This window comes from Helianthus annuus, chromosome 15, assembly GCF_002127325.2.
Source record: "Helianthus annuus cultivar XRQ/B chromosome 15, HanXRQr2.0-SUNRISE, whole genome shotgun sequence".
In the NCBI taxonomy this organism is placed as follows: Eukaryota; Viridiplantae; Streptophyta; class Magnoliopsida; order Asterales; family Asteraceae; genus Helianthus; species Helianthus annuus.
In genome coordinates, this window is record NC_035447.2 from 2,907,186 (window position 1) to 2,921,686 (window position 14,501).

Consider the following 14,501-nt stretch of genomic DNA (forward strand, 5'->3'; position numbering starts at 1 on the left):
CACCAAATGTTATCTTCATGCAAGGTTGTTGGGGAGCTCTTAATATCTTCACAACTACTTGTATAAATGAATGCAATTCTAGATATTTTAGAGTATGTCACTGAATAAGTTGTCATTTTCTTCTAGAAGTAAATGAAATTGTTCCCCAAAAGTTATGAATTATAATTATAATTATAAGTCATTATAAATCGTAGGGTCTTGCGGGACCGAAAATTAAAAGAAAAAAGATTACTCGTCACATTATTAAGTAACGATTAATAAATTTGTAGTGAAACTAATCATAAAACTCACCCGCAACAGGCAACAGCTAGAACTCTTGGATCGAAAATCTCTCGTGGATTTGTTGATAATCTCTAACGAATGTTAAAAGGAACAATTACTTTAACTTGTTATGGAATTTGACCTATCCATTGGTTATTACCGACATGCGCGTTCATTAGTATTTTATTTGTTGGTGAAAGTCACTTTTCTAGTAGTGTTATTGTCACTTTTTTTTTTTTTTAACGGCCAACAAACTCAATCCCGGGTACTCTCGGGGCACCCACTGGACAAACAGAGTACTCCGAGAGTAACCCGAGTCCATCACCAATTCCGGGGAAAACCCGGTAACCCACCCGCCCGTAGGCACGACGGTGAAATTACCGGTAAAACCCGTTTGGCTCAAGGATCCAACCCAGGTTTCCCTGGGTCTCCTATCATTGCCCACCAATGCCTCACTCTGCACCAAATGGGAGTCGAACCTGCATCTCTCAAGAGAAATGCAAGCCCTCCACCACTTGATCTAGAGATCATTGTCACTTTTCTAGTAGTGTTATTTTATTAGTCAAGCGTTAGATAATTAGTTTTGGATTACGAGCTTAAGAGTAACTAACGATAACAAATCAATTTACATTATTTTTTAGAAACACATAAATCTTAAATAATCTGAAAATTTGTTAAACACACAAACAACCCGGGATGCGATCATTACAATTTCAAATAACAGGAGCACATTCAAACATTATCTCTTGTAAACTGGCTTGTAAATTATTTTTTGTTACTTAACCATCTTCGACGTGTGACCTCATACACCATATATAATTATTATTAGAGTTTTGACTTACGTGTAATTGTTATACTTAATAATGATATCTAGAGGAATTGTAGTTGTATTAATGGTAATATATGTTATTTTACTTTGTGTTCGCAATTGAAGCATGCGACAAACTCATTCGACAAGTAACTTTAACAATGATGTAAAAGATGTATCCCGGGTCGGGTAAGAACATAAAAGGGGATTTAATATTGGAGTGAATTGCAAGTATTGTCCTCTCCACCATAGCAAATATGAAAAAACGACTTTTTTTTATGGGTGGAGATGTGGGGTTGTAATTTTGGTGGTGGACGATGGTGTTTTTTATTGTTAAGAAAGCATATATAGAAATGAATCAAATGATAGTGATTTTTAGGGATTCTAAACGGGTGGTGTTCGCGGGTTGGCTGGTCGAACCTAATTTGAACATGACATAGACTCGAAAAGCATGTCACACACATGAACACTAATACAACCCGTTTATTTTTTTAAAAGCCATTATGTTTTAAGTATGACAATATTTTCCTAAACTTTTTAACTTTGGGATAAAATTACCCAAATAGTTTAAGTTGCTGTTATATAAACACATATAATCCATGTTTTTGTTTTGAATCAACAGAATTCTGTACTTTTTACATAATCTTTGTTTTTTTAATTCTTTTTCTATAATCTATGTTTTTGTTTTGAGATTTTTTGTGGTTAATTATAGACTATTGTTTTGAATCTCGCACACAACAAATCAGATATAGAACGTTGAGGTCATGCCGTCATTGATAAATTTGCAGACCGTGTGTAAAGGTTGTTGGTTCAGTTCTGTTTGTGCATGAAGAAAACAATATAAATCATACCTGTCACCGCAGACAGTGCAGAGGAGAATCCCGTGAGAGAAGACGACATGGAGTTCGACATCTTTGTCAAGGTGATCTGGTTCCTCCTTAGGGTGCTGACTGATGATGGGGCTAAGAAACCGAAAAGGGTATCGGTTATGGAGAGGAGGTTTCGTGATGATGTTATGGCTAATGGGGTGTGTGAATTGTGTAACTGAGTAACCCCTAAACCTCCACATAACTCTCCTTATATAAGCACCCAGGAGGAAACCTAATTAGTTACTAAGGGTAATATGGTCCATCAACAATTACCAACTAATTAAATAATAGGTTCTAATATATTTTGATCTCTATAATGTAAATGATTAAGATGGCTATAGATTAAATATTAATACGTAATATATTTAATCTTACATTCTCCCACTTAGCCGAGTAATCATTTACTATGAGTATTAGATAAGCCTGATCAGGAGTTAACACTCATTTTAGCCTTAAACAAGTACTATAGCAGAAAAATACAGCCGTTGAATCATTATGCGACCCAGGACCCCCATTAATCATACTATAGCCTTAATTTAAAACCTAATCATCATGATCAAAATACGCGTAAGCCCTTTGTTTGATTTGTAACTTTTATTTGTCTATATGCCATTATACCGGTTGAACATATTCTAACAGACATACAAAATCAAACTTGAGGAAAATTAACTAATACTTAGTCATTCATAGTACGATATGCAATTGCGCACGACTATTAATTAATACCCGTCTATGAGCTCTCTTAATAAGACTTATGGGTAATAGCCCTTCAGTTATAGGATCCTTAAGCATATCATGAATGTATTCGATACAAAACTTAGTTTCCTCAATTCGTTCATAAACGAATAATTAATTGCGTATCGAAACTTAATGCAACACCTCTTGAACTGTTACTGTTCAAGGAGTTATGGTAGCTGACTTTATCACACTAATTCTTCAAAACATTATATGGAGTTAATAAACTTATGAGTCCACTGATTAAATTTCCAACAACATTTAGTGACCATGTTATGTCGTTATAACTTAGGTTGTTAATATCAGTGCATTATGACTCCTCCATGAAATAGGTTTTGTCTGCTGACATAAAGATATACCCGAAACTGCATTTTATAATCTTTGAATATCTCAAAGTTAGAGTAATAAACCGGTTTTAATTCTCACTTCTTCTTTAAATTGTAGTCTCTCGTTTCTTTTAAAGATATTGTAATACTCCATTAGATGCTACACATTAATCTAGACATATCTAGTGTGTTGCAATATGAGTAATATCTAAACGAGTATAGACTTAAACTTACATAAGGCTTCTAATTAATGAAGCGTAAATAAATAATCTCATTTATCCTATTATCCTCTAAAGGAGAGCAATATTGATTGTTACATATGTAAGGACCCATTTAATGTTAAACTTATGGAACGAAACTAATATCCCACTGGGTCTATCTCAGTATGTTATGATATCAATCACGTAAGAGATATCTCTGAGTTTTATTATATCAAAGTTTGTGTTAACAATGCTTTGACTTATGTAACATATGCTTGTCAAAGAATGTCATCTATATAGACAAGTTTATTTTAGTTGCTCCCACTCATCTTGAGGTAGGTACATTAATCCACTTGATTCTTGATGAAAATAATTACGTTAGCTTTTCATCACATTATGATGTTTGCATTAACCCATACATGGATATTATTGGCTTACAAATAAAGTGTTCTTTAACCTTCAGTTTGAAACTTTAGGTTGTTATCTAATGAACATGTAAATGTGTCAGCCACTTATTAGGGAAAATCGTTTTAATGTTCATCTAATGTAGCTTAAAACTATTATAAGCTACTAGAACAGTGATGATCCTCAAAGAAATCTTTTGTTAGATATGCAAAAAAGAGTCTTTAATAACTTATCTCTTCCTGAGTACAACCTTTGACAATCAATCATGCTTTTGAGTGTCTTAACGCTTATATTAGGATTTGGTTTAGTCATGAACACTCTTAGGTAACTTAATCAAATCCCAAACGTTATAAGAACACACAAAGTCAGTTTTACTAGAAAACTGTTTTATTCCATTCAAATGATTGATTTACACTAATGGCTTAATTTGAAGAGATAGGATCAGTAAGCATTTCCAAAATCCATTTCAACTTCAATTAGGGAGGTTATGTAATCATCAAAGTTAGTAGGCTTTTAAACCTAGATGACCTCCTGAGTTGATTATTGGGTTCATTAGAAGTTTCAATTTTATGGATTAGCTCTTGGTTAGGTTGCTATCATTTTCATTCTAAGTTTGTAAGAGTTGGTGCAGTATAGTGTACAAGAGGTGTAATCGGAGTTAAATTCGGAGTGAATTTAATGACACTCTTCCCCCCGCCTCTTGTATTCCTTGCAAGTCATAATAAGGACTTTGACTGCTCCCACTAACCTTAGAAATCTTTAGGAACTCAGCATGCTTAGGGTCAATACTTAACGACCAACAAATTCTAATAGAGAAAACAAATTAATGACATTAGTCGTTGTAGTTTCTCTTGTTGAGGATTACGTTAGTTTAGCTAAGAAATCTAAGTGCGCCCACAATTAAGCAACAATGAAACTTTTGTAAGAGTAGCATTAGATTTAAGGAGATAAGGTTTGATTGAACAGTGTCGTGATGGAGCGATGTCTTGTACAAGAGGTGGAAATTTAAAATTTCAATCCCCATCTCTTGCAACTATTGCAAGTTATTATTAAGACACTTAATGCTCCCACTGATCTTTAATGTCTCTAGAATGCTACAAGAGAAGTTTCAATGAGCTACGTGACGTGGGAACCTATCACATATACGTTAGACTTTATTTGATTTCTTTAATGTCCAGATATCATAAGAAACTTTAAGGACATATTTAATAGAAATCTGATTAACTACATATATGAATAGAGTTCTTCTAAGACCGTAGGCCATATGCGACAAAATTTAGATACAAGTTGATAGTCTTTCAAATGATAAATGAATTATGTCTGAATATTCCATTTGGAAAAAGTTCCACGAATGTCAATGAATGACTTATGATGGACCCATACTTATTCCTTAAGCCAAGTAATATTTAGGGCTGTAACGTCATGATTTAGAATCACTGAAAATGAGATTAGATGAAAAAATCATCCTCATTAACCATGTTATGATTTCTCATGAATTTTGGTTCTAATGGATGAAATTTATAAGTCTCATTTTCCTTTTGTCAAATTCTCATTAGCATGATGACAAAAGTTGTGAAAAAATAAGGCATCATCTAGTTTCATCACAGTAATGTTTCTATCCAGATATTTAGAACAAATAAGATGAGAATTTAAGATAAGTGTGACTTTATGTTGACTATGCAAACCTCACAACCTTCATAACATTGCTTAATTATGATACTATATTCTGATTAATCTTCAGAATATATAAGGTATCGAAAAGCGTTGTTGGAAGAGTCTTCATTATGGTTCTTATAGTCTTGACATTTAATTTTGTCACTAACTCTCATGTTAGTTATTTGTCGAGTTCTGGTAAGGAAACGTATGGAACTAGAGTCAACTAATCATGTGTTAATTGGAATATTAAAATTATCAGACTTAAATATCATTAGTAAGTTACTATCTAATTAATTTGTCCAACTGTTCTTTAGAATAATGGATAGTCTCGTTGCTTATGCCTAGTCTAATGACATAATTATGCAGTGAGATTTTCCCTTGAAGAACCTTAACGTTGGGATTAGCACTTGTAATTTGTCTATGGACTTTAGAACAATCCTCTCTTAAGGTTTTAGTGGTTGTAAGGTGAATAACATCTTATTTTCCAGTTTCAAACATTTATTTCTATGTACATATGTTGCTTATCAACACACTCGTTATACTTTGGTACTTTTGAGTGTTATAGCTGATTTATAATGCATCAAATTGTACAAATGAAAACTTAGTATGTAATGTACTGGAAAATGTACTTATTTCCATGCGTAAGCCCTTAACTTTATGGGTCATGGTACTGTACATTATAATATATTCACATATACCACTTAACCATATAATTTATAATTAGTTAAATGAAGACATGCACCTTAGGAGTTCTTGTAATTATTCCACAATTATAGATTAGTCTTAGGAAAAAATTAATCTGGAATAACTTTAGTGATAGCAATTATATTAGAGAGTTCTTGATTATCATAAGAGACATCATGTTCGATTTATCCTAATCATCATGCTCTACTTTTCTTCTGTAGTGCCTTATCAGAAGAGAGCAATAAGGATCATCGTGTCTTAAGAGATAATCAAGGATTTAATTTAAGAGCTAATTCTTATAGAAACTTTAAATAAAGCAAAACATTTTAGGCTTAGGAATTAGAGTGGATGAGATATAGATTTATAGAAGAAAATTATAGTGAGTAAAAATTATGGGTACTAAGAATAAGGCAGACAAAATGATCACAAAAATTAATTGAGGATCATTAATATAAGGATCATTATGTGAAGAGGTTGTGATATGTCTATTACTAACATCAAAATAATAGACTACTTAAAGTTCTACTTAAACGAAGACAAAACAGCTTTGGCCAGAAGTGTAATCATTTAAGCATATGTGCAAAGTGGTTGTAACAAATCAGCTTTGGCCAGAAATTGAGACAAACACTTTAGTTATGCACTTGTTGAGTATGCCATCTATGAATGAATTAAATCAGCTTTGGCCAGAAATTAAGACATTCATGCTTATGATGCACACACAACATAGCTTTCGTAATACTTGGATGATAAGTAGATGCATCAAGTCAGCTTTGGCCAGAAATGATGCATCAGAAGCTCATTCAAGTAAAGCCATTTTGGTTTTGTAAAACATTATTTGATCCTCATTAATTAACTAAATAATTACAAAAACCAATAATTTTTCTTTAGTTCACATTTAAACAGCTTAAAATAATGAGATTGCGAGTCGCAACCACGGTCTCGACTAATGACGTTATGGTTGCGAGTCGCAACTATGGTCTCGACTAATCACGTTATGGTTGCGAGTCGCAACTACGGTCTTGAGTGATGACGTAATGGTTGCGAGTAGCAACCTCATGGTTGCGAGAGATGACGTTATGGTTGCGAGTAGCAACCTCATGGTTGCGAGTAGCAACCTCGCTAACAGCTGTTAATTGTGATATCATAACCGAAAATTCGAAAACTAAGGGATTATGAGATATTATTTCCTGTTTTAAAGTGATCTAATTTTATAACATATTTCGAAAATAATAACTGTTTATCTAATAACAGTTTCGAATAAAAATTAAAAGATAAAATTAGATCAAACATGGAAAAAACACCCATTAATCCTAAATCATTCCAAAACATAACAGAATACTTCGAATTTTCTCAAGAACATGATGAACCCTAAAACATAAAACATAAATTCTGGAACCCGAAACCTGAATTTTATTAGTTTTTTCTAAATAGATTTCGGTTAAAAAACATAATCCAGTTAATTCGGTGAACAAATAATTAATCTTTTCCCGAAAACAGAGATCTCGAGTCGATCTCCATGACTCGAAATCGGCTGTTATGTTCATAAGGTTTCAAAAAAAATTCCGTTTTCCAAGTTTCAATCCCAGAATTATGGATACGAAAACAGAACTGACTAATCAACATATGCTCTGATACCACAGGTTGGTTCAGTTCTGTTTGTGCATGAAGAAAACAATATAAATCATACCTGTCACCGCAGACAGTGCAGAGGAGAATCCCGTGAGAGAAGACGACATGGAGTTCGACATCTTTGTCAAGGTGATCTGGTTCCTCCTTAGGGTGCTGACTGATGATGGGGCTAAGAAACCGAAAAGGGTATCGGTTATGGAGAGGAGGTTTCGTGATGATGTTATGGCTAATGGGGTGTGTGAATTGTGTAAGTGAGTAACCCCTAAACCTCCACATAACTCTCCTTATATAAGCACCCAGGAGGAAACCTAATTAGTTACTAAGGGTAATATGGTCCATCAACAATTACCAACTAATTAAATAATAGGTTCTAATATATTTTGATCTCTATAATGTAAATGATTAAGATGGCTATAGATTAAATATTAATACGTAATATATTTAATCTTACAAAGGTCACTTGGTCTAGCATATTAGATTACCAGGTGACTCATTCATATGCTTTTTTATATATACAAGAGCTTGCTTAGCTAATTTTCTTTTATTTGTTTTTTAGGATATGATATTTTTATTGTATTTATAACAAGAGCTTGCTTAGCTAAGTTTATCGATCTTTAAAGTTGTAAACTAAAGGCCTTCGATCTTTTTATCGTTCATATACGCTCATATTTTAGGGTTTAGATTATGTTTTTGGTGCAGGAACTGGTGGGCGGTGGAAGGTGGTCCGGCAGGGCTATGGCGACGACGTATTGGAGGTCGTTGGCGCCAAACGTGGAGGATTATAGCGGGTCGGTGGCTAGGATGATTGCAGCAGGGTCAGGTTAGTTGATTAAAGGAATGTGTGGTGTGGGATGTGATAGCTGAAGCTTTGACTAGAATAAAAAGGTATTGACTTTGACCTTTTTGACTTTATAAGTCAACTTTATACATGATTTACTGATTCTTCTTATTTATTTTTTTTGTGTTATATACATTTGAATACCACTAAATTTGCCCGGAAAGATGTTATAATAGTCACTTCAGACTTTGACATGTTGACTTCAAAAGTCAACTTTATATGTTCTTAGATCTCATTAGGAATAGGATTTGCGCCATAGAATATCACGTGCCGTGAACCTTAACCGGGGCCACGCTGGCTTCAGAGTTTGACTTGTTATTTTAGTAAGGAACAAATGTTTATGCTATAAACATTGTTATCAGCCAGTGATTGCGATGACGGAAAATTCCAGTTGCCAATTGTTGATGTTCCAGTCGATAAGGTTTTAAACGAATCACGGCCTACAGAGATACCGATGGAATGATCCACGCTTTGTCTGAAGTAACTGAATTTAGCTCCCCGGAGATCAATCTGAAGAGCAACTCTACCGGACACTCGAAGCTTTACGGAATGAATCAATTTAATCATTATATGGAGTAATTTAAGTTATTTGACATCTGTTCAGTTAATATCGGTGATATATCGGCCATATCGGTCCCCTAGCAAAAATACCAGTATTATCAGCGATATTAACCTATATTTGACTGATATAACCGATATAACCGATATATCAGTACTGAGACTGTTATTGTTGACAGATTGGATGCAAAATTTTTTAGGTATATACGTTTTCGACCCCCCCCCCCGTTTTATAAAAAAGTTACTTATATAGAATTTTTAGGTCCGGTGACTTCCGAAACAACCCCCCCCCCCCCCCTGGTTGGAAATTTTCAAGCTTCACCACTGCATATACTCTTTACTTAACTTCCTTTTCTAACATGTTTATTTAGATCTCTTTGATTGATCAATGCATATCATAGTATATCATCATACTAGAAGAACTAACATGAGTTAACGCCTTGCATGCTGGACACAACGATTAACCCTTCGTTAAAAAAACACACTTCAAAAATTGAGTACAAAACCGTTTACGCCCAAATTGCCATCACCGACATACCTCCAGCACCTAGAACGACAGCAACATATGAAATTGTTTGAAGTTTCATATCGTTTTGAAGCTTTTCGGCCATGAAATCAGATGCCAGCAAATCCACCAGTGCCATGTAATTCAGCAGCCCTGCAGACACTGCATTCAGTATTCCAACCACCACCAACGCTGTTGGACTGTTTTCCCGGTACACATTTGACAGACATATCCCAAGTGCTATCCCAAATGGAGTTGTCACCGAGAAGAAAAATACCATGATCGCCTTCATTTTCTTCTCGTAGTCTGCCTATAATCATCAGATTATATCAAATGTTACACACAAAAAATTTGTTTCAATTCCAAACTTAATGCAATGCATAGATAGAGATGAATTGGATTTGGAGGTGACAAGTTGGGTAACGGGTCAAAATGGATTAGTGGATTACGCTAGGGGTGTTCAAAAAACTCGTGGCTCGCAGCTCGCTCGAAACTCGCTCGAAAAAAGCTCGAAGAAAGCTTGGTTCGAAATTCAAACGAGCCAGCTCGGCTCGGCTCGGTTTGTAAATGAGCCAAGCTCGATTTTGGCCTGGCTCGGCTCCTGAGCTGGCTCGATAAGGTTTACATCCTTCATTTTTTTTTTGTCTCACATCGCTTAGAAAACAAAAACTAAGGGAGTATCTCTCCTATAAAAGAAAGTAAAGACAATGTACAAAGTAAATTAACTATTTATACTTGCATATTTAGCTATATGGTTAAATTAAATGACAATTATAGCCCTTAGTCTATGAAGAAATTCATTTTTAAGGCTTTTTTTAGTAGTAAATTTTACGGTTTTTTGTTAGTTTGAGCTAGATCGAGCCGAGCCGAGCTAGCTCGAATTCTAATCGAGTCGAGCTCGAGCCTCAAATCTCAGCTCGATTTGAAATTCGAGCTCGAGCCGAGCTCGAGCTAGGTCTAGCTCGGCTCGACTCGGCTCGGCTCGTTTACAGCCCTAGATTACGCTTGCAACACATTTAAAACTTTTTTTTTGTTAAACTTTTTTATAAACAGTTAATGCTTTAATTATGATACAAAAACAATATTATTACAATATTAATCTAAGTCGTTGAATATAACGATTTAGAAGGTTGAATGCATAGAAAACTAGACTCTGGAGGACTCCATCTCGTTGGACATGCACCCGTTATAGCTACTTTTTTTTATTTGACACAACCCAAAGTGACCCATCATCCATCAGTAAATTGTCGACTCCACCGCAACACTAGTATATATATACACATCTCACGTATTTTATTTGTTTTTTCTAGATTTGGAACGACACAATGTGTCACATGATCGAAAAATCAACATGTTGGTTAAAAACATCATGCATCGGTTCTTCAAAGTTGTATTTAATGATATCGGCAAGAGTTAGAGTTAGCGTAGTATTGTATTTGTTAAAATTTAGAGTTAACATGTTGGTTAAAAACAGTTTGTTACATCCCTGGACCACCTAAACCTCCAAAAAGAATGCCGAAATGAAAACGAAAACCCTACCTGAAGAATGCAACCACCAAGGCCTATTCCTTCAAAGAATTGATGGAAGCATAGAGCAGCCACAAGAGGTCTTATTGTGCATACGTTGTCCGATGCACCCATCGATAGTCTGATCACAACCGAATGTACAACTATGCCTAGCTCCAATACCTGCATTTCAATCCAACATAACTCATTTTGACTAGAACCATATACTTTATATACACTACAGTTTCTTTCTGAAGAGGTATGGTCCCAATTCCCTGCCTACATGGCAGGGACCACACCACTTTCTGAGCACACTTGGCAGCCACATCAGCAAAGCAATCCAGAAGCTTCTAGAAACTTCTGGAAGATCTGCAGGTGGCACCAAAGATGCTCCAACAAACATAAAGGACAAAACGTGTCACCAACCGCAGGACGCCACGTAGGCCTGCAGCAAATCAGGGAGCAGCACTGACGTCGTCAGTACAAGGTTTCCAGCGTGGGCAAATGCAAGAGCGCCACGTGTACCACTACGCCTGCCACAACAGAGCAGACCAAGAGGATATTCCCCCTGGTCGGACAGCTGACGCGCACCCACAGCTGGCACAGCTGCTCCTCCCTCCTTTACTATCCGGCTATAAATAGGACCCTTCATCATTCAGGTTCAGGATCTTTACACTCTATACTCACTCTATACACACACTGTTTATTTCTCTCAGGACAGTACTTATTCTCACGCCGGAGCCTGGTTAAGAGGGAAATCCCTTTTCTCCCCCTCTTAACGAGACTGACGGTGTTTACTGTTTTGCAGATCTCGAGCCATCGATACGAGTAAGGAAAGAGGTTGAACCCATAGACGAAGTAACCCCACTGATTAACCTGGTGTTAATCGGTGTTTCATCAGTTTCCATGCCAGGATGCCAGGCTGCTGCCTGGCACTCCCCTATTCGCCCAGACAAAATACGATTTTACCCATAAAAATTACGAATATGCCCACAGTTTAAAATTACAATATTGCCATCGTTTTAGCTTTTGACAAATTACGATATTACCCGTAGTTCAAAATTACGCTTTTGCCCCCAGTTCAAAATTATGCTTTTGCCCCCAGTTCAAAATTACAGTCTCTCCATTGTTTTAGTTTTTTTAGCAAAACTATAGAAGTGTTTTGTGTTAGTTAGTTGGTTGACTTGATGTGAGCCTAGCACTCGATCATTGGTCCTGACAAATTCAGTTTTGCTCCCAGCTCAAAATTACAGTCTTGTTATCGTTTTAGCTTTTTTTAGCAAATCTATGGTGGTGTTTTTTTAATTGGTTAAGAAATATTCGATCCAACGCCCCACAACGCGGGCAGGCATAAAACTACTTTGTTACAAAAATACCTGGGTAGGGGCGGACATATAGGTAGTTAAGGGGTGGCGTCCGCTACCCCTTGGTCGGAAAAAATTTGGAAAAATTAGTGTAAAATTTGGAAAAATTTGACGTTTTTTCGATTTCGTTACCGCTTATTTATAAAACGTTACCGCTTGGTCGGAATCCTAGATCCGCTACTGTACCTGGGCAACCACGCGGTACCGCCTCAACTGTGAAGCCGGATTATCATTCCCACATGAACCATGACCATGGGAATGACCCAATGTTTTCAATTCTTGATCCTGATTTTTATCGGGTGTTTTACATTTCTTGTACCAACTCATGGCATAGGAATCAACCATTAATGTAAAAACCGCCGAAAACATGGCGATAAATGTGGTGAATGGGAACTTACTCCATGGTTTTTCAGGCAAACATTTGGATGTCAAACAATCAAACGAGTCAGGTAACACATGCATGTACCCGGTTGCAAGAATCACACCCGAAGCAAAGGCTTTAATCAACACAAACGGCTTTGTATCCGGTTGTAAAGCGGGTACCCGCCGCGATAGTAGCGGTAACAAGGCGCCCATCATACTTGTCACAAGAATTGTGGCAATGGCAATGAGTTTAAGCTTTAAGGATCTGGTTTTGTTGTGGCATGGACCGTGAGTGATGTTCTGGCATTCTTGTGGGAGGTTGTTGGGTGGTTGTTCGGCGGCGTGAGACGGTGGTGCGACGGTGGAGAGGAGGAGGAGGAGGGTGAGGATGAGGAAGTGGAGTTTGGTGATTGTGGGTGTTGTATTGTACGGAAATTTGGCCGTACGTTAAGGTTTATAGTAGGGTTTTGTTGATTGCATGATGTGGTGAATTAATTCTTTTTAACTTTCATTACTTTTTAAATATTAATTAAATATACTAGGGATATATGGATAGAGAGGAAGGTTAACGTACAATAGCTTTTAATGTATGATCGGTACGACCTATAATTACGCACGTTCATTTGAAAATCACGCACGTTATAAAACTTAAAAACCATAATCATGCATGTTGGAAACATAAATCACGCACGTTATATACCTATAATCATGCATACCCTAACTCCCAGTTCAAAAATTGCATCTCCTGTTCTACGATCTGAAACCATTGTTACTGCCCTCTGTCTCCAATCGAATCAAAGATTGGTCATGTTCCTGCATCCTCTGTTCTGCAGTCTGAATCAAAGCTTCGTCATGGTCCTGCATCCTCTATTCTACGGTTATTGTTCGAGTCGTCATTTTTTATAAAAAGTTTCAAAATCAAAGATGAATTTGAACACAATTCGATGAAATTGACTGAACAACGGCCAATTTGAGCCGAAACGAAAAGAAAATTGAAAGGAATTGGACGAAATTGATCAATCCCAGGCTATTTGAAACGAACACTAATCACGCATGTTGTATCAACAAATTACGCATGTTATTTTTTTGTTACGTACTGGTCGTACGTTAATGGCTATTGTATTTTACACTTTCTCTCTCTTTATATATATACTAGGTTATAACCCCGTGTATTACACGGGTTGAATAAATGAATTTTATATACCAAATAATAAAACATTATCATTTTAAAAGCCTCGTTTATTGCACGGGTTGAAGAAAATGTAATTTTATATATTAAATAATAAAATAAGTTATATCTATAAGAACCATATGTATTGTACGGGTTGAATAAATGTAATATTATATACCAAATAATAAAAAAATATATCTTTAAAACCATTGTATTACATGGGTTGAATAAATGTAACATTGGTTACCAAATAATAAAAAAAATATATATATTTTTAAAAACCCCCGTGTATTACATGGGTTGAATAAATATGATTTTATATACCAAATAATAAAAAACATATATTTAAAAAAACTAATGGATTTTTTTTATATTTAAAGTAGGATAAGATTGAATATTAATCTGAACAAACGGATTTTTTTATATGTAAAGTAGGATAAGATTGAATATTAATATTTATTTATTTAGTTTTTTTTTTGAAAAAAAAATCATATGATTGAATAGGTGGGATGTTATATTATGATAAATCGGTTAACCGTACTGAATGATAAAGATAATAGTGATTGTTGAACAAATTAATCAATCGAATTTAACAGAAACATTTGTGATGTTAGGCGGATTTT

At 35.5% G+C, this 14,501-nt stretch overlaps 1 protein-coding gene across 1 annotated transcript; it reads right to left on the bottom strand.

Annotated features, from left to right (window-relative positions):
* Window positions 1–9,354: 9,354 nt before the first annotated feature.
* Window positions 9,355–13,142, bottom strand: LOC110913135 (fe(2+) transport protein 1; the record flags this gene model as incomplete). The annotated part of the gene is made up of 3 exons (XM_022157983.2): window positions 9,355–9,784; window positions 11,014–11,163; window positions 12,531–13,142. Coding segments are annotated over 3 exons (1,068 nt in total), but the record flags the coding sequence as incomplete, so codon positions are not given.
* Between the last annotated feature and the right edge of the window lie 1,359 nt (window positions 13,143–14,501).